This window comes from Stegostoma tigrinum, chromosome 9 (genome assembly GCF_030684315.1).
Source record: "Stegostoma tigrinum isolate sSteTig4 chromosome 9, sSteTig4.hap1, whole genome shotgun sequence".
Classification (NCBI taxonomy): domain Eukaryota; kingdom Metazoa; phylum Chordata; class Chondrichthyes; order Orectolobiformes; family Stegostomatidae; genus Stegostoma; species Stegostoma tigrinum.
The window spans coordinates 85350620-85372365 of record NC_081362.1 but is presented as its reverse complement, the minus strand read 5'-3'; the positions used below and the strand labels follow the sequence as shown (position 1 = coordinate 85372365).

General features: G+C 43.8%; 1 protein-coding gene across 4 annotated transcripts in view; it reads right to left on the bottom strand.

Annotated features, from left to right (window-relative positions):
- smyd3 (SET and MYND domain containing 3) overlaps positions 1–21746 on the bottom strand; it is a 730951-nt gene that overhangs the window by 473648 nt on the left and 235557 nt on the right. For all 4 annotated transcript variants that reach the window (XM_048536552.2, XM_059648728.1, XM_048536554.2 and 1 more), the window contains 2 exons: positions 15277–15384; positions 12037–12094 (listed from right to left, as the gene is read on the bottom strand). In XM_048536552.2, the coding sequence (XP_048392509.1) occupies positions 12037–12094; positions 15277–15384 (166 nt within the window). The remainder of the gene's footprint in view (positions 1–12036; positions 12095–15276; positions 15385–21746) is intronic.

The following is a 21746-nucleotide window of genomic DNA, read 5'->3' as shown; positions in this document are numbered from 1 at the left end:
TGGGAGTTTTTTCACTGGAGCATGAGAGGTGACCCAAAAGAAGTTTTTAGGATAATGAGAGGTATAGACAGAGTTTATGGTAATTGTCTTTTCCCGAAAATGTGGAATTTCAAGACGAGGGGCACATTTTTAAAGTGAGAGGAGAGAGATTTAAAAAAGACAGAAGAAGCAATTTTTTTTTTTACACAGAGGGTGGCTCATGTGTGGAATGAACTTCCTGATGAAGTGGTAGATGCAAGTATAGTTACAATGTCCAAAAGACATTTGGATGGATAGATGAATAGGAAAGGTTTCGAGAGATATGGGCCAAACGCAGGCAGGTGGGACTAGTTTAGTTTGAGATTATGGTCAGCATGGACTGGTTGGACTGAAGAGTCTGTTTCCATGTTGCATTACTCTACGATTCAATGAGTCTATAATATGCGTGACAAACAAATGATAAGATTGTCAGAAATGCAGGAGTAGATAATTTGGCCCATTGAACCTGCTCTATCAGTCAACAAGACCTTGGCTCATTTGATTGGGGTCTTAATTCCACCTTTCCCTGCCTGTCCCTGCAATACCCCTGGACTCCCTCAATCACTAAATCTACCCAACTCAACTATAAACATATTCAAATTCAGCATTCATTGTTCTCGGGGGTTAGGGAATTTCAAATACTAATGAACTCTGAAAATTCTTCTTCATTACAGTCATGAAAGGCGAACTGTAAAATCTGAAACTGTACCCCCGAGTTCTTGAATCCCTCTCACGGCCAAATATCCGCTCAGCATCCACCCTGTCATGTTCCCTCAACATGCTTCAATAAGATCATCGTGCATTCTTCTAAACTATACTGACTACACGCCCAAACTGCTCCATCTTACGTCATAAAACAGTACATCCATCCAAGGAATCACCCAATGAAACATCTTTGAACTGCTTCCAATGTAAGTCTGTCCCACTTTAAACAGGGAAGCCAAAACTGCACAGTGGCTCAGTGATTAGCACTGTTTGCTCACAGGGACCCAGGTTCGATTCCAGCCTCGGGTAACTGTCTGTGTGGAGTTTGCACATTCTCCCCGTGTCTGCGTGGGTTTCCTCTGGGTGCTCTGGTTTCCTCCCACAGTCCAAAGATGTGCAGGTTAGGTGGAATGGCCATGCTAAATTGACCGCAATGTCCAGGGATATGCAGGCTAGTGGGATTAGCTGTGGGAAATGTGGGGGGTGGGTCTGGGTGGAATGCTCTTCAGAGGGTCAGTGTGGACTTGATGGGCTGAATGGCCTACTTCCACACTGGAGGGATTCTATGTGTTTACAAAACAACTGCTGTAAAAAATTCCTGGTGTGTGAGATGTGATAGAGCATTATAAAAATTCAACACTATTTATTTTTAACAGCTCTTTCTCTCGACAGTCATTTTGCACACTTTGCAATTATTTCCCACACATTTTGAAGCCCTGGTTTTAACATTCATTATATTTACAGAATTTGACTATTTTCGGTAGCTGGAGGCAATATACTGAATTGGGCTTGATTAATCTATACTGATGGAAATGGAGAACATCATTAATAAATGAAAGACTATTAAAATGTGGGACAAAAACCAATTTCAGAGAATAGGTATGGTTACATTGACACTAAAAGGATAATTAAGGCTCTGCTTACATCTCAACATCATTATAAACATAAGCTGCCAGACATTACTCAGCAGGCAGCATCTTTGAAATCAGAAGGTTGTATGTTCGAGTCTCACTTCAGAGACCTGAACACAATTTAGGCTGATGCTTTAATGCAGCACTGAGGGAGTGCTGCACTGCAGGTCGTGAAACATTAAATCAATCTGGCTCTCAGGCCAGATGTTAAAGGTATTGTGGCAGTATTTGAATAGGAACGGGGTCATTCTCCACAAAGTCCTGGCCAACATTTATCCCTCAGTCAAAACCGCCACTGCAGAATATCAGATTATATTTCCATTGCTGAGTACAAACTAGTCACCGTGTTTCCCCATGTTATAACAGCAGCTACACGTCACAAGTGTTTGATTGGCCAGGAGCACACTTTGGGTTGACCCACATTCAAGAAAGCAGCCAAATCATTTCAGGTTCTTTCTTGTTGCCGCCCTTTTATGCCAGTTTATGAATTGAAATCCTTGGAGCAGAAACATTCACAGATTTTTTTGGTGACATATTCAGATATCGAAATGAGGCCATTTTCTTTATTCGCACATCAAGGCCAACATTTGTTGCTCACCTCAGAATGCCCTATGTTTGCTCACTGTCTGCTACACCACCAAGATTGGCGTCATCTGCAAATTTGCTAACCATTCCTCCTATATTCACATCCAAATCATTTACAAGTAAATGACTAAAAGGAATGGCGTCCAGTGCAAAAAGCAACCCCTACCACCACCCTCTGTCTCTTACTTTCAAATCAATTTTGTATCCAATTGGCTAGTTCCTCCCATCCCATGTGATCGAACATTATTAACCAGTCAGCCGTGTGGAACCCTGTTGAACGCTTTACAGAAGTCCATATAGGCAACATCTACTGCTCTGTTCTCATCAATCGACTGGGTTACCTCCTCGAAAAACTCAATTCAGTTAGTGAGACACAATTTCCCACGCACAAGGCCAAATCAGTCCCTGCCTTTCCAAATGCTCGTAAATCCTATCCCTCAGAATCCCAACCAACAATATACCCACCACTGACGTCAGGGTCACTGGTCTATAGTTCCCTGGCTTTTCCTTATCGCCTTTCTTAAATAACAGCACCATGTGTGCCTACCTCCAGCCTTCCGGCACCTCACCTGTGGCTGTCGATCACATAGATATCTCAGCAAGGTGTCCAGCAATCTCTTCCCTAGCTTCCCAAAAAGTTCTGGGAGACACCTGATCAGCTCCTGGCAGATCATCTTAGAGTACAACAGGGTCTTGATCAGATGGGCCAATGGGGCGAGGTGTTGTAGAAGGAGCTTAATTTAGATAAGTGAGAGGGTGTTGCATTTTGGTAAGGCAAACCAGGGCAGGACTTACACAGTTAATGGTAGGGCCAGTTGTATAGATCCCTGAAAGTCGAAACACACATAGAAAGGGTGCTGAAGGTGTTGTTTGGTATGTTTGCTTTTATTGGTCAATGCATTGAGTATAGGAGTTGAGAGGTCATGATGTGGCTGTACAGGACATTGTTTAGGCCACTTTTGGAATACCGTGTTCAATTCTGCTCTCTCTGCCTTACAAAGGATGTTGTGAAACTTGAAAGGGTGGAGAAAAGATTTACAAGGATGTTGCCAGGGTTGGAGGGTTTGAGCTATAGGGAGAGGCTGAATGGACTGGGGCTATTTTCTATAGAGAATTGGAGGCTAAGGGATGACTTTACGGAAGTTTATAAAATCGTGAGGCACTTGGATAGGGTGAATAGACAATGCCTTTTTCCTAGGATGGGGAGTTCAAAACAAGAGGGCATACGTTTAAGGTGAGAGGAGAAAGATTTGAAAAAAGGACCTGTGGGTACCTTTTTCACACAGAGGGTGGTGCGTGTATGGAAGGAGCTGCCAGAGGAAGTGGTGGGGGCTGGTACAATTACAACATTTAAAAGGCATCCGGATGCATATAAGATTAGGAAGGGTTGAGAGCGTTATGGGCCATGTGCTAGCAAATGGGACTAGGTCAGATTGGAATGTCTGGTCAGCATGGACGAGTTTGACTGAAGGTCTGTTTCCATGCTGTACGGCTCTGTGAGAGGGGCCACATGTAGGTCTGACCAGCTTTTCATGACAGATTTCCTTCAATGAAGGGCACTTGTGAGCCAGATTGATCTTATAACCATTGACGATAGTTTCGCAGTCATCATTAATGAGATTAAAGCGGTTGGTTTTCAATTTCAATTTTTAAAAAATTGAACTCAAATTCCACTAGATGCTACAGTGGATTTTTTAACCGAGTGTCTTTGAGCATTAGTACAGACCCCCAGATGACCTATCCAGTGACATTACCACTTGATCACCAACTCTCCGGACATGAAATGTGATATACATCTGTTCGGATACAGTCACAGAAATAGAAGCTAACTTATATAAACCTAATTGCATTTACTTCAAATCACAGCTAGCTGTGAATGAGCATTTGCGAGGTACGTAATGAATCAAAACCACATTAAACAAAGAAAATTAGCAACCCCAGGGAAAAAATGGGATTATAACAGCCAACCTTTCTTTCACAGTTTCCAGACAATTTACCCAGAATTAGCCCTGGGGCAAGTCACCTTGGCATGATTGCAGATCTGGGGAATGAGGGTTTCTTCTGGCTTGTCAGCACTTCAGGAGGGGAGAAGATTAGTACGCCACGGCAGCGTTTTGTAGGATTTGCCAGGAATGAAGTTCTGTAGCAGATGGGACAGAAGGGAACGGAAGCCATGTTTTGGAGAGGGAGACTGACTGACAAGGCACAAGGAGGTGATGGTTAAGATTGAATTCAGGGTGACTAAACAAACAACATAGCTACAACAAAACCAAAACAAAAACGCTACAAGATGTTTTTCCACAGGCATATTGAACAAGTTCGTAAGTAACATGAACAGCTTGTTCCATCAAATTAACTTCTTTTGTAAAAAAAGCAAAATGCCAAACCAACAATTGCATTTTAAACCCGATCTATCCAACTCAACAATGAGCAGAATAAAGGAACTTGTTCCCCCTTCTTGCCTGTTGTTTAACTGGTGACTGTCTTCCATCTCAGACATCTGATTGATTATTGTTCATGTTCATTTATTGACATGTATGACTTCAAGCCCCATAGCCTCACCTTTCCCAATACTATAACATCTTCCAGGCACTCCCATCCTGCGCCATTTCGGCACTTCTTCATTTGTACGGATTCACAATTCTGCATTCTCAGCCCTATCAACTATGCCTGGGCCCTGAGCGCTGGTATTCCTTCTGTCTGGAGCTCGCACTGCCTCAAGATGCTCCTTAGAAATCCACCAAATATTTTATCAAGCTTTTGGTCACAGGTCATAACCTCTCCTATTGTGACCCAGTATCCAATTTTGTTTGATTACACTCCTGTAAAGAGCCTTGGGTTATTTCACCATGTGCTATATAAATGCTAGGTGTTGTTGCTCACTCATTAACAATTCAGCCTAGTTTGCGATGTTCCATTTAGTTCTCACCCCAAAGTATGTCTTACGAAAATTTAAAATGCTGTTTGTGATCGGCTCCTCATCCTTGTAATCCTAGCATCAAATGCAAATATTACATGTCAATATCACAAACTGCTCCCTCCCAGATTGCTAAGTAAAGTTGTTAGTTACCATTAAATCAACATGCTATTAAGACTTGGTCTGCTCCACTTCTTGCAAGTATATGAAAAGTAAAATCTCTGGTCATAACCACATTATATTTGAGAATGTTCTCCTCTATATTCTAAATAATCTCTATTCTGCATAAAACCTCTGCTGTATTATTGATGCCAGCTGGTCCGTAGATAACTCTAGAGCAGAATCTTGCACCCATAGCTGTTCCTTCAGTCTACCCAGAGTGTTCCTGCTGCCTCAGCGCAATCACTGAGAGATCCTGCACCTTTTCCTGCTGTATCGTGTCTTTTATCAATGCAGTATTGTCCCCCTCCATTCTCAATTCCTTAGGACCTTCGAAAGGTCATCAGAATTTTGAGCTCTCAATCAAATTCTACAACCCACTTGATTCATGACCTTGTCGCTTGGAAAAATTATTTTCACTACTTTGTGTTTTAAATGCTCTGAAGCATTTCAAGCTCATCCAGCTTTCAATATATCTCCATTTCAGCTGCTAAAATTGACATTATTGAGAGAGAGCATCAACAGCAGGTTAATTTTTACGGGTGTCTGGTTTTCCTTTGAAATAAATCCACTTCTTCCTCTCTCTTTTGTTTTGACAGGAAAAATGAAATTCCAAAACAAAAAGCCAAAAATTTTTGCTCTTGTTTCTCTGCTTCGTCGTTCTCTAACTTTGATCTTGTTGGTGAAGAACCGTCCTCCATTTCCCAATCACTGTGACTAATTTCCTTCAAATGGCAATGCCCTGGTATTCTCCTTATCCATTCCTCAGTATAAACATTTACTCTCACTTTTAGATGAGCATGTGAAAATAATCTTTTCATTTAGCTCTTCAAAGCCACAGTTCCTTCCTGTCCTCAGGTTTTGAGATCAGTAACTACCATCATTTAGCCTTGTGCTTAGTACGGGTCTTCATTTGTCAACATTCTTGATCCCATCAGCTCCTCTGGCATCAGGGAGAGGTCTAGATGATTGCTTCAATGCACTCACATCCGTTGGCAATTTGCTAACTAGAATCAGAGGCACTGGTCAAACTAAATCCTGTAGGCAAGGAAGGCCTCATACTTGTCACTAAAATAAATTGAAAAGACAAAATGGGGATGCAGTACATGGTAAGGAAAATGGGCCAACAGTTAAGAAGTGAACCAGAAAACAGTGGCTTGAGCATAATTCGGTTTTCAGGGCAGAAAGGTGTCTCTGAAATGCAGCACTAGAATAAGGAACGGCAAAAGTGTCATTTTGGCCAGAGGTTGTTCCAAAAACTGGAAGAAGGGACACAGCTATCAGCTAATCTCCCCTTTGGGAGAATCTATCAAAGCTGTGGAATGGGATCCAAAATCCTAAGACTATCTTGGGGCATTCCTTTGGTTCAGAGTTTAGGTTAAAAAACTGAATCACATCTGGAAGGTCACAGATCTGAAGTCCATGCGGAAATACTTAATCACAGCTGGTATCTCAAATAGGTAACTGACATTATGAGTGGTATGGACCAGACACCCACAAAATATATTAAGAATGTATGCTAGACACAAATAGTTTCGTTTTTTAAAGATAAACATGAGGTACTATATTCCAGATGCAATTCGACAGGTCCAACTACTCAATGGTATGTAAAATACAATTTGTTCAAACACCACAGCTAACATACAACAAATGAAAGAATGAATTAGAATAACTCAACTCTTTTAGAGTTAACAACAGATACAGTAATTATTACAAAATTAACCATTCCAATATCACAACATCCCACAACACATCCTCAGCAAAAGGCAAATTTAGAAAACAGGTTGTCTCACATGCAGTTCTCCAATCTGAGAGAACAGAACATCAAAAGACAATTCTGAGCGAGAGAGAACTCCAGTTTGCAGCTGTAGCAAAGCGAGATGTGGCAGCTTTACACAACTGCAGCAGCGTCTGCTGGAAGTTAAACTAAAAATCCTGGTTCTGTGGGAGTTTGACCACACCCATTTAGGCTGCTTCTATTGTTCCAACTTTAAAAAAAAGACCTCAGAAGCTGTTTGCTTTACTGGCTTTCCAACCAGACAGCTCAGTAGCTCTGTCTTAAAACCTCTCTTTTCAAAAAAAAGGACAAAATAATATATTAAAGCCATTGCATCATTCAGTGCTAGGCTCTAGGAATCTGAAGAGAAATGTCTATATATGAATAAGTCTAGCCCAAGGTCTCAGAAGGGTCTCTCCCGTAACTTGGGTGGAGTGTAACCAATTATTATGTACCATATAATAAGCCTACCCTATTTATTAAGACCAAGGTTCCATTCTGCTGCAAACTTCAGGTGGGCACTCTTCCCCACTTTCTAAGTTACACTAGCACCAATAAGGAGAATCGATAGCAATAAACCTGCCCAGTGAATCTCAAATGGCACCAAAGGATACAACCACAATAAATAGGACACCTGAGAGAATAAAAGACAGTTAATCCAGTCATAAAGGAGAGCAGGTGACGTTAGGATGCAAATCAGCTGCGATTTCATGGAGTGATGGAATATGTTCACAGGGCTGAATGGCCTAGCCCTATTGTTATATATGTTCCGTCCTGGAACAGGCATAAACATAACAGAGAGATTAGCTGCAATGTGACCCTTGCTAACGTTCCCCTCCTCCCTACCCATCAGAAATCCAAATAACATTCGGTGGCAGGTTGCCCACATTTACACCGGATGAAGTGCCAGATGGTTGGCAACGCTCTCAGAATCATTTGCCAGCAGGAGATGAACATGTTCAGGAGTAACCATGATGAGAAACATAGGTTAGGTATTCACAGAGGTACCACTGACCAACAGAGCTTCTCTCAGAAACCCTCCAGGGCCCTGCTGTTCAAGATGCTCGGCAATAATCACACAGCAAGTGTCTCTGATGATACTGTTAGAAGCCAAACATTCAGAGAATACTGAACATGCTACTGAAGAATTATGTCAAGCCTGGTCGACTAACCCAGATAAAGCATAGATGACGCGTTGCAATTGAAGTCCTTTGGAATGTTAAGTGAGCAAATGTATGATTCAGACAATCATTACCATAACTTTATTGTATTTACAGTGGTCTCTTGACATTGCTCCACTCCTTTCTTTTCCATTTCTTCTCCAGTTTAGAATTCAACTTCTCAGATAACAACATAATACGGATTTACAGGATATCCTCAAACAAACGAAAAAGGATATCGCTGTGCAATGACTGCAAACAGGTCAGGAAATTGGATATAAAAACAGCACAGCATGACTAAAAGATTAATAAGGAGGGAAAGTCTAGAGTCCAATAGAATGCTGGGCTAAAACAAAAATGAACAAATAGTGAAAGGTTCCTTGGATATTTTAAAAAAAAGTAAGTTAACAAGGTGCGTGCTGAGCTGCTAGAAAGGTCTGAGGAATGGAGAGAAGGAAATAGCAAATTAGATGAACAGGTCCTTTGCATCACACTTCACCATAAAGGATTTATGTAATGTCCCAGATACAAATCTAGAAAATGTAGGAAAGTAGCAACTAAAGAAAATTACAATTACCAGGAAAGTGGTATTGAAACAGATGGTACTGGGGTTTGGTTAGCTCAGTTGGTCGGACGGTTGGTTTGCAATGCAGAGTGCTGCCAATAGCATGGCTTCAAGTCCCGTACAGGCTGCAGTTACAATGAAGGCCCCACCTTTCCGAACTCACCTGAAGCATAGTAACCTCAGGTTAAATCGCCACTAGCATCTATCTCAGACAGCAGACCTACAGTCATCTGGGGCCGTGGTGGTGTTACCTTTCCCTTCCTAAACAAACCGAGGCAGATATGGGCCCACAAGTCCTTGGGTACTGATGGACTTTATCTTTGGGCGTTAAAAGAAGTGGCGAGTGCTGTAATGTGTTTTACAGTGAAGAAGGTTATCTAAGAACAATTGAGCCAATGGACTGAGAGTGGCAGATGGAGTATAATTTAATTACGTACAAGGTATTGCATTCTGATAAAACAAACCAGGGCAGCACTTATACAAGTAATGGTACAGCCCCGAGTAGTGCTGTCAAACAGAAAGGGTTAGGGGTTGGGCACTTAGTTCTTTGAAGGTTGCATCACAGGTGGACAGGGTCGTTAAGCAGGCATTTAACATGTTTGTTTTCATTGCTCAGCGTCACAAGTCACACAACAACAGATTATTGTCCAGCAGGTCTATTTGAAATCACAAGCTTTTCTAGCACTGCTCCTTCATCGGATGAAATGAAAAGGACTGTTAGCGGAGAATCTAGACTGAGGGGTTAGTGTTTAAAAATAAGGGATCACACATTTAAGAAAGAGATGAGGAGGCATCTTTTGTCACAGAGGACCATACACTCGTGGAACTCCTTTACTGAGAGGATGAGTCCCTGGATATTTTTAAAGCAGATCGAGGTCAATTATTGGTAAGCAAAAAGACACAATGTTGTTGGGGAGGGTTGATGGATTAAATCACATCAGCCAGGAGGTTATTGAATGGGGAAGCTGGTTTGAGGGGCCAAGCGGCCTATTCCTGCTTCGAATTTCTACACTCATGTGTTCGAATGGAAGGAGAAAATTCAAAAGTTGTCTTCCAGACATATGTAATGCTGCTGTATTCCCGTCTTACTACGTCCTGTGTTCAATTCTTAACCTTAAAAATCAATCAAATTACGAGTGTCTAAATGGTACAGTAATAGACTGAAAAGCAATGAATGCACACTATCATATCCACAATTAGGTTCAATCACTCAACTTACATTAATAAAATATATTAATGACTACAGCAAATTTTAATGCAATGAAGCTTTCCGTTAAAACAAAATTCAGCGACAATTAAAAGTTAACGCTCTGCTTTTCAAATGTGGCATAAATTATCACTGGTTCAGCTTTCAAATTCCCTTACGAAAGCATTTTCTGCTGAATATTTTAACACTATTAATCTGTGTAGGGTTCAGTGCACCTTAATGGGTTCTTCGACACTCAAACAGAACAGGAAGTAATGCAGACAAATACCTCAATCACCCTCAAGAAGTTTGCACAGTCCTACTCATTACTTTATTAAATCTTGATTTAACTTGTATTGTTCAAGCCTCATGAGTTACAAATCTCATCTCAGCTGCTGAAAGATTCTAAAACTCTTGTGCAGTGCCTGCTTTCCAAGATAATGTTGACACAGTTCTGATGGTGGTGTTACTGTCTCCTCAGGGAGTTGTGGCAACATGCACTTTCACAAGTATGTTTAGTCTGGAGCTATGCACAATGCTCTTTCCTGCAAGTGACTGACCAGGGATCCCTCCTGCTTGCCGTTGGTGTGTGACACAAGAACTTACAAGTTGATGCACACCCTGTCTCCTCCCTAACTCCCACCTACACTCACCTTTCCATCCCCGCCTCTTGGACCTGTCTATCTCTTCTCCACTTGTCTTCTCCTCTATCCATCTTCTATCCACCTCCCCCTCTCTCCCTATTTATTTCAGAACACCCTTCCCCTCCCCTATTTCCGAAGAAGGGTCTAGGCCTGAAACGTCAGCCTGATCCTCTGATGCTGCTTGGCCTGCTGTGTTCATCCAGCCCTACACCTTGTTATCGCAGATTCTCCAGCTTCTGCAGTTCCTACTATCTCAGAGATCTGTGGGGGGTGTGTTGTGAGAGCGGGGCCCAGTTAGAGGCGGGAGCATGGCTGTTCAAGGTCTCTCAGAGCCCCATGGTAACCATGTTGTTAACCTTGTGACCTGAAAATTCAACTGAAGGCCCCATTTGGTAACACCACAGTCCAGTTTTTGGATCATCCATCCCAAAATCTCCTTACGAGAGTCGGGGTCAAATTTTGCTTAAATGTGCTCCTGAGAAAGGACCGAGAATAGTCTGTTAAGGCTCTACATAAAGGAAAGCTGTTATGAAATACATTACATAGAACATAAAACAATATAGGGCAGGAATGGGCCCTTCGACCCACAATTCTGATCACCAAACATGGTGCCAAATTAAACTAATTCATTCTGCCTGCTCTTGGTCCATATCTCTCCGTATCTTGTATATTCATGCGCTTATCTAGAAGTCCCTTTAAAAACCCCTATTGCATCCGACTTCACCACCAGCCCTGGCAACAGACTCCAACCACCAAGGGTATAAAAAAACTCACCCCTCACATCTCCTTTGAACTTGCCCCCTTTCCATTATGGTTTAATTCAGATCAGAAGATTTCACAATAGTTGCGCATATCAGACGCTTGTCTGCTCTTTTCTACAAAAGGCTAATTCAACCAAAATGCCCAAGGATGGGACCATAAGGCCTAAGTTTGCTGGGTTAATACCAGTGGAGACAACCGAGGAAGGAGGTAGAGGGGAGGTTTACTGGGCATCAATTTCCCCCTCAAGCTAAGCATATGGCAGGAGGCATGAAGATAGGTTTTCCTTTCCTGTCAGGGTGGGGACCACAAGCCAGCAAAGATCCCACCCTCCCTGTCCCCTCCTCCAAGCGAACCACAGGATTTATGACTTTGGTCTCAAATCAGAAAATTGCCGATAAGCAACTGAAATCACTGGCAACACAATTGGTGCACAGCACCGTGTAGATAATGAATGGACTTTTATAAAGAAAGCTACAGTCTCTGCATAATCTGGCAGATTTCAGGGTTCTTTAGATATGACTGAATGCAAATTCTGCTGGTCAAAATCCAGATAGAATTCTTCCTCCAGACACATGGTCATTTGCGACCAAGTGAACACAGTGGATACAGCTTCATTATCCAAAAGGACAGGAAAAGAAAAGCCTTACTGGACTGAAGGTCAGACATGGAATACAATTCTTCTGAGGAACAGGGCAATCCAGTCAGCTGCAAAATAAATAGAGATCATTTTAACACCTGATTGTTATGAATGCTATCCCCAGCCACCACCTCCCCACACACACATGCACACTAGCCTGTTACCCATCTCTCTGCAGACTTATGCAAACAGAAGTTGCTGGAAAAGCTCAGCAGGTCTGGCAGCATCTGTGAAGAAAAAAAATCAGAGTTAATGTTGTGGGTCCGGTGACCCTTCCGAGGAACTCAGAGGAAGGGTCACCGGATCTGAAACGTTAACTCTGATTTTCTCGAGGTCCGAAGGGTCAAGGCCCGAAACGTCAGCTTTTGTGCTCCAAAGATGCTGCTTGGCCTGCTGTGTTCATCCAACCCCACACTTTGTTATCTTGGATTCTCCAGCATCTGCAGTTCCCATCATCTTTGAGCTATTTCAGCAACTTGTGTTTTTGTTCCTGATTTACACGATCTGCAGTTCTTTTGGTTTTCAACTCTACAGTCTTGCTTTTTGCATGTTTGCCAGCCCTTCTAGGGTGTCCTTTTCTCAAATTAGAGCCTCAACAGTGATTGCCAACCTACAGGTTGAAGATAGGGAGGTCATTACATCTATGCTCCCACTCAATCTCCCTCACCTCAGCTTTGAAACTTCAATGGAGAAAGGTTGGAGCTGGGCAGGATAAACCCGGACATGGGAGGACAAAGTTAGAGAGTGCTCATTAGACTCAGCAAGGAGTGCCAGATCTTACCAAGAATGGTCAAGGCACCAGGGACCACGAAGAAATGATGAACAAGAATGGTTCAGAGAGCTGGAGAAGTTGGGACTGCTTTGCTTGAGCAGCAGAAGGCGAAGAGGAAACTTGATAGATTTTTGAAAATCACAAGAGGCCAGCAGAGAGTAGATAGGGAGGAATTGTTCCCACTCGCAAAATAATCAAGAACAAGGAAACACAGATTTAAAATTATTTGCAAAAGTGGTAAATGTGAGATGAGCAAAGCTGGTTTTTCCATTCAGTGCATAGTTAGGGGCGGAGTGTACTGCCTCAAAGTATGGTGCAGACATTTTCATTTAAAGTATTCAAGACGGCATAAGATGACTACTTGAATGGAAACAATGTGCAGGGTTAAAGAGAAAGGCCGGAGATTGAGACTAAATTGTAAAGGTTAATTCAAGGAGCTGGTGAGACAGGATGGGGAGAGTGCTCATCTTCCACACCATAACAATTGTGGGGTTGGTATTAAACTGACTCTCCACTTCCCTATTCAGGGTGGATACGAAAGATTTCATTTCACTGGCTTTGGTGAGAAGTACAGGAGTTTCTACTGGTTTTTGACCAATGTCGATCACTCAACTAATATTACACAGGTAGATTACCCAGTTTATTCACATTGTGATGTTTGTAGGGGTTTGCTGTTTGAAAATTTAGCTGCCATATTTCTAACCTTACAAGCACTATTGGATGACTCAAGGTCTTGGATAACACTGTGCAATTGGAAGCCTTTCTTTCCTTCTTTCATCTACAAATTTTCTCCACGACCCACTGTGAACATCACCATAGAATCTCTGCAGTATGGAAGCAGGCCATTCAGCCCATTGAGTCCACATTGACCTTCCAAACATAATCCTTTCCAGACCCGCGCCCCCTCACTCCATCCCTGTAACCTGCATTGCCCATGGCTATTTCACCTAGCCCACACATCCCTGAACACCTACGGGCAATTTAGCATGGCCAATCCACCTAGCCTGCACATCTTTGGACAATGGGAGGAAACCAGAGCACCCGGAGGAAACCCACGCAAACACGGGGAGGGTGTGCAAACTCCACACAGACAGTCAAACCTGGATCCTTGGCACTGTGAGGCAGCAGTGCTAACCACTGAGCCACCATGCCGCCCACCATGGATCTACTGCAGCCACCAGAACAGAAGGGCACAGCCCTGTTTTGATGTACTACCGAAAGGAGGGCACTTACAACCATGCTGCCCATTCCCAGTGCTGCACTCAAGTCTCAGTCCTGAGCGGGGCTTTGAATCCACCAAACTCCAACTCAGAAATGAGCATGTTTTTCCCTGCCATCAGAGAGCAAAATATCCCCATTTAGAAAACAAATGTTTCAGCCACTTCACTGCAAACAAAAAAGCAGTTTCAGTAGTTAACCACTTTATAGCTCAATTATAATTGAGGCTGAAATGTCATTGAAGAATATTAACCTTTCAGTTACACTAATTATCTTCTCTGTTTGATTTGGTTTTCTACAGAGATTAAAAAAGTATAAATTTGCACTTGAAGAGGTGAGATCATTCAGATCAATGAAGACAATTAGCAGTCTGCAAAAAAAAACACTGCTCCTTCAGCACTTGCCATATTATTTTGTATCCACTAATATGCACTGATTGCACTGAGGAATCCCAAGGACTAATACACAATTTGCCTTTTCTTATGTCTGCAGGCAACCAAAGTTGTATTAATTGGCATGCAGTAGAGATATCGGTGATTACTGCAAAGGAGAAGAATGATCAGGATTTGTTCTTACAGAATAAGAAATTATCTGCTGCTGTCATGCCAATGATTTAAGCTCTTTCTCCAATGGCCTGTTCCTGCTGATCTAGTGCACCATATGTTAGAGACAGAAGTCAGCGGTCAGCCCAATATTCACGTGAACAAGAAACCAAAACGAAGCAATGATGTGATGGTAGACAGGAACATTTTAACCAGCATATTTTGCTGTCTCTCCTTCTAGAATTTGGTTGTCACTAGACTCAGTCTGAGCGATATCTCTGTAAATTTGGAAGTTGAGCTTGTAATAAAAAGAGATAACGTGTATACAAGTGCAAGTGAGCGAGATTGTAACTAGGAGTTCAAATGTTGGAGTGAATCTGAGAGAGAGCAAGAAAGACATATTTATGTTTCATGACCACTTGACAGACAACTGAGACTTTGCACTGTCGTGATGTAGGAAAAATTATAGCCAGTTTGTGTGCAGCATGGTCACACCAACAGTAATGTAATAACAACCAGATTATTTGTTTTGTCATGTCAAGAGAGGCATAAACATTGGCCAAGACCCTGGGATAATTCCTCTGCTCTCTCTGATGCATTTTAATCCATTTATAAATGTGCCAAATTCCTGTTAAATTGTTAAATCATATTAAAGTGAAACAAATTCAATAACAATAGAGAATTGAGACAATAGTATTTGATGGTTACATTAACCTACCATTTTGAAGATTATCCTTGCCACAAGCCTGGTCATATCTGTTGGAACTTTTGGATAGATGCTTCGCAAACACTTACATTCATGCTTGTGGTCCGGCCAAGCTAGTTTCTAAAGTGAAAAGGAAACACTTTTAAGTGAGGATTAAGTGGACTAATAACTGCCAATCACTCGGAACCTGTGTAGAGGCTTAAGAAGGGGTACAGTTAAATTAGAGTCATAAGTTAATTATTCATATTCTATTTATCTGTGGTTCAAACAGATTTATTTGTGATAAATAGTGGTTCCTTTTAAGTACAGAAACCTGGTTACTGTTTCTGTTAGCTATGTTCAGCAGGCAAGAAAATTGTGACCTTGGGTAATTTGATTAAATTGTTTGCGTAGACTCAGGGGCTGCTGTGTGGTTTGATATCTGCGTACTTTCCCAGTTGAGTCATGGCATTAAATCATTTGCTGGGCTTCACTGAAGAGGTAACACTGAAGAGGTCAATCAGGGTAATGCTGTGGATGTAATGTACTTGGACTTCCAAAAGGGGGTTGATATAGTGCCACTCAACAGACTTGCAAGGACTCTGGAATAAAAGGACATTAACAAGACAGTCACAAAACTGGGCATAGGAAGCAGAGAATAATAGTTAACAGATTTTTGGAGAAGAAGTTGTGCGGAGGAATTCCCAGGGTTGACTTTCGCTGATGTATTATCCAGGTTATGCAAAGCAAGAGACAATCGGAAGGTTTGCAGATAATGCACACCTTGGAAACATATTAGACTGTGTGAGCACAGTACAGAACTTCAGAAGGATGTAGACAAGTTGGTGAGCAGATAGGTGGCAGACAGAGTTCAGTGTGAAGTATAAGTTGGTATATTGTACAATAGGAAAAAAAACAAGAGATAGTATAACTTAAAGGACACTACCTTAAATAGCGATCAGGAGCAGACAGACATGGGTGTGTATGTATGAGTGATAATGGGAACTGCAGATGCTGGAGAATCCAAGATAATAAAGTGTGAAGCTGGATGAACACAGCAGGCCCAGCAGCATCTCAGGAGCACAAAAGCTGACGTTTCGGGCCTAGACCCTTCATCAGAGAGGGGGATGGGGAGAGGGTTCTGGAATAAATAGGGAGAGAGGGGGAGGCGGACCGAAGATGGAGAGAAAAGAAGATAGGTGGAGAGGAGAGTATAGGTGGGGAGGTAGGGAGGGGATAGGTCAGTCCAGGGAAGACGGACAGGTCAAGGAGGTGGGATGAGGTTAGTAGGTAGGAGATGGAGGTGCGGCTTGGGGTGGGAGGAAGGGATGGGTGAGAGGAAGAACAGGTTAGGGAAGCAGAGACAGGTTGGACCGGTTTTGGGATGCAGTGGGTGGAGGGGAAGAGCTGGGCTGGTTGTGTGGTGCAGTGGGGGGAGGGGACAAACTGGGCTGGTTTTGGGATGCGGTGGGGGAAGGGGAGATTTTGAAGCTGGTGAAGTCCACATTGATACCATTGGGCTGCAGGGTTCCCAAGCGGAATATGAGTTGCTGTTCCTGCAACCTTCGGGTGGCATCATTGTGGCACTGCAGGAGGCCCATGATGGACATGTCATCTAAAGAATGGGAGGGGAAGTGGAAATGGTTTGCGACTGGGAGGTTTTTTCTGCAAAGCGGTCCCCAAGCCTCCGCTTGGTTTCCCCAATGTAGAGGAAGCCACACCGGGTACAATGGATACAGTATACCACATTGGCAGATGTGCAGGTGAACCTCTGCTTAATATGGAAAGTCATTTTGGGGCATGGGATAGGGGTGAGGGAGGAGGTGTGGGGGCAAGTGTAGCATTTCCTGCGGTAGCAGGGGAAGGTGCCGGGTGTGGTGGGGTTGGAGGGCAGTGTGGAGCGAACAAGGGAGTCACGGAGAAAGTGGTCTCTCCGGAAAGCAGACAAGGGTGGGGATGGAAAAATGTCTTGGGTGGTGGGGTCGGATTGTAGATGGCGGAAGTGTCGGAGGATAATGCGTTGTATCCGAAGGTTGGTGGGGTGGTGTGTGAGAACGAGGGGGATCCTCTTTGGGCGGTTGTGGCGGGGGCGGGGTGTGAGGGATGTGTTGCGGGAAATGCGGGAGACCTGGTGAAGGGCGTTCTCGACCACTGCGGGGGGGAAAGTTGCGGTCCTTGAAGAACTTGGACATCTGGGATTTGCGGGAGTGGAATGCCTCATCGTGGGAGCAGATGTGGCGGAGAAGGAGGAATTGGGAATAGGGGATGGAATTTTTGCAGGAGGGTGGGTGGGAGGAGGTGTATTCTAGGTAGCTGTGGGAGTCGGTGGGCTTGAAATGGACATCAGTTACAAGCTGGTTGCCTGAGATGGAGACCCACCCATGTCCATTTCAAGCCCACCAACTCCCACAGCTACCTAGAATACACCTCCTCCCACCCACCCTCCTGCAAAAATTCCATCCCCTATTCCCAATTCCTCCGCCTCCGCCGCATCTGCTCCCACGATGAGGCATTCCACTCCCGCACATCCCAGAAGTCCAAGTTCTTCAAGGACCGCAACTTTCCCCCCACAGTGGTCGAGAACGCCCTTCACCGCGTCTCCCGCATTTCCCACAACACATCCCTCACACCCCGCCCCCGCCACAACCGCCCTAAGAGGATCCCCCTCGTTCTCACACACCACCCTACCAACCTCCGGATACAACGCATCATCCTCCGACACTTCCGCCATCTACAATCCGACCCCACCACCCAAGACATTTTTCCATCCCCACCCTTGTCTGCTTTCCGGAGAGACCACTCTCTCCGTGATTCCCTTGTTCGCTCCACACTGCCCTCCAACCCCACCACACCCGGCACCTTCCCCTGCAACCGCAGGAAATGCTACACTTGCCCCCACACCTCCTCCCTCACCCCTATCCCAGGCCCCAAGATGACTTTCCATATTAAGCAGAGGTTCACCTGCACATCTGCCAATGTGGTATACTGTATCCATTGTACCTGGTGTGGCTTCCTATACATTGGGGAAACCAAGCAGAGGCTTGGGGACCGCTTTGCAGAAAAAACCTCCCAGTCGCAAACCATTTCCACTCCCCCTCCCATTCTTTAGATGACATGTCCATCATGGGCCTCCTGCAGTGCCACAATGGTGCCAACCGACGGTTGCAGGAACAGCAACTCATATTCCGCTTGGGAACCCTGCAGCCCAATGGTATCAATGTGGACTTCACCAGCTTCAAAATCTCCCCTCCCCCCACCGCATCCCAAAACCAGCCCAGTTCCTCCCCTCCCCCCACTGCACCACACAACCAGCCCAGCTCTTCCCCTCCACCCACTGCATCCCAAAACCAGTCCAACCTGTCTCTGCTTCCCTAACATGTTCTTCCTCTCACCCATCCCTTCCTCCCACCCCAAGCCGCACCTCCGTCTCCTACCTACTAACCTCATCCCAACTCCTTGACCTGTCTGTCTTCCCTGGACTGACCTAACCCCTCCCTACCTCCCCACCTATACTCTCTCCACCTATCTTCTTTTCTCTCCATCTTCGGTCCGCCTCCCCCTCTCTCCCTATTTATTCCAGAACCCTCTCCCCATCCCCCTCTCTGATGAAGGGTCTAGGCCCGAAACATCAGCTTTTGTGTTCCTGAGATGCTGCTGGGCCTGCTGTGTTCATCCAGCCTCACATTTTATTATCTTGGGTGTGTATGTATGTAAGTTACTCAAGGTGACAGGACAGGTAGAGAGACTTCTTAATAAAGTATTCAGACACTAAAGCAAAGACACTAATTAGACTCCAGCTAAGGTATTGTGCACAGTTCTGGGCACCACATCAGATGAGTGCATTAGGGAGACAGCTAAAGAGATTCACAAGAATGGTTCTAGAGATTACAAAACATCAATTTTCAAGAGATATTGGCTGAAATTGGGCAAATTTCCTTGAATAGGAGAAGCCCAAGAAGAAATTTGATAGAAGTTTTGAAATTTGTGACAGGTCTGGACAGTAAACAGAGAGAAACTGTTCCCTGCTCATAAAATGGATCAAGAATGACAGGGCATTGATTTAAAGCTATTTGCATAGCAAATAAATACAGGCCTGGAACGCACTGCCTGAAAGTATGACAAAGGCAGGTTCAATCAAGAGACTCAATATGGTGTTTGACGATGAGTTAAGTAGGAATAAAAGTACAGGGTTATGGGGAAAGGGTTGGAGAATGGCACAAAATATAATGCTCATTCAGAGGGCCAGGGTGGACAGAATGGGCTGAAAGGCTTCCTCCTGGGTTGTAACAATTGTTCAGTTTGTGATCATTGTTCCTTCACTGTCAGTGGCTCAAAGCCCTGGAGCCTGCTCCCTGACAGCACTGGGGGCGCCCCTAATCTCCAAGCACTGCAACTATTTGAGAATGCAGCTCACCATCACCGTCTCCGGGACAATTAGGGACGGGCAATAAATGCTGGCCTAGTTAGTGACACCACCCATTCTCGTGAATGAATCAAAAGGAAACGGTAGGTGTGCCCCCCCACCCCCGATCCCTTGACAGGGTTGACTAAAATTATTGGAGAGGAGAGACGGAAAAATCAAGGTAAAAAAATCAAGATAAATTATTTGAAGAGCTAGTGCTTCAGAGTAATGGGACCATCACAGTCGCTCTTCCAGAGATCTGACAGTTCTGTGATGGACCGAATAAGCTCCATCTGAAAGCAGCTTCCTTATTTTAGAGGACCTTTTATCACAATTTTAACACGGCGAACCATTCCAATACATTTCCCAGGAGCATTACATAAGGGCGACCTAATGGGGACATTGACAAAGAGACAGGGTATTGTGAGGGGAAGGCAGGGTGAGATTCAAAGAAATCAAGATGCTGAGTTCCAACAGTCCCCTCAATGTGTCAAGCAAGTGCAACAGATTCGAACAAGATCCTAGTTAAATGGAAATGTGGTCGGGGGAAACTGAACTATCTAACAGGGTAGCCAAAAATTCTAAGAGACACAATCACAGCACTTAGCAGGCATCAGACTAACAGAGGAAACGATTAGGGCTCTGAGCGCCAAAAAAAGTTTGTCAATTCAACAAAATCAAGGACAATGGCTAGAGTTGGCTATCAATGTATACCCCATCAGATCTTAATCAAAAATAACAAGGTGTAGAGCTGGATGAACACAGCAGGCCAAGCAGCATCAGAGGAGCAGGAAGGCTGACGTTTTGGGTCTAGACCCTTCTTCAGAAAATCCCTGCTCCTCTGATGCTGCTTGGCCTGCTGTGTTCATCCAGCTCCACACCCCGCTATCTCAGATTCTCCAGCACCAGCAGTTCCCAATATCACTGAATCAACATCTTAACCAAAAATCTATTTTCACAAAAGGTGCCATTAAACCCAGAAATTTTGTAGAATTGCTTGAAAAGGAGAAAAAAAAAGGCAACAAGGTGAAGATCTAAAAATAAAACTTGGCGTTCTCTCTGTCTGGTAGACAGCCCTTTCAGGAAAGACAAATAAACTGGCAAGTCAATCTGTTTACAGAGCAAGAAAGGTAAGGCAACTAAAATAACAGCAGGTGGAATCAAGTGTAAGTCAACAAACAAAGAAAAACTGTCAGAAAATTTAAAAATTTAAATGAAGGTGAATTCAATTCCAGAGGCACAATTGGAAAGAAAGAAAATTGGCCAAAAATTGTATTCGCTTCAAGAAAGACAGGCTTAGGTTCATGCATCTTTCACCACTAGATAAGTACTACCCAACTGTTCATGATTGGATTGAGAAAATGCAAATCCCCAGAGCTAAGTGATAGTCTCCTCATTTGATAAATTGAAGGTAATTAGTCCTTTATTTATTCTGGAGAGGGGACACTTTCCCAGTAACGTGCAGCATTATCAGAGTCACAGGAATAATTTCGCAACATGGTTATTGTTAGAATGTAGACAAGGAAGCAGAACATCTGTAAATACTATAGCAATGTGACAAACAACGACGTAATCTGAATTGATTTAAGGATACCAAGTGATCTTGCACCTGAGAGAGCAGATAGCAGACAGTCTAATCAAAACGACAATGCAGCAACCTCTTAACGTGGTTAACTCTTAACTGCCCTCCGGGCAATTAGGGATGGGCAATGAATGCTGTCCTAACCGCCAACACCCTCATCCAATGAATGAATAACTGCACTGGAAAGCCAGCCTAAGTCTTTATACTGAAGTCTCTGGAGTAGTACTTGAACACACCACCTTATGCCAGAGATGTCAGGTCATGGCTGACATTCGTGGATCTTTGTGGTTTTGTGTTGATCCTGAAGACAAAAGGCTGATATCCACCTATCGTCAGACAAGGGTCACAATGAATAGCCTGTTCAGTAAGGCTATCAGGATAATGACTCGCCATGTACACACAACGTTGGCAGGAGCTTAGAGCAAATGGACCAAGGTGTGCAAGCAAGTCAGCAGTGCACAAGGAGATCAGACACACGGACTGAAATGCAAGCAGGAGGCCAGAGCCAATTGGACAAGC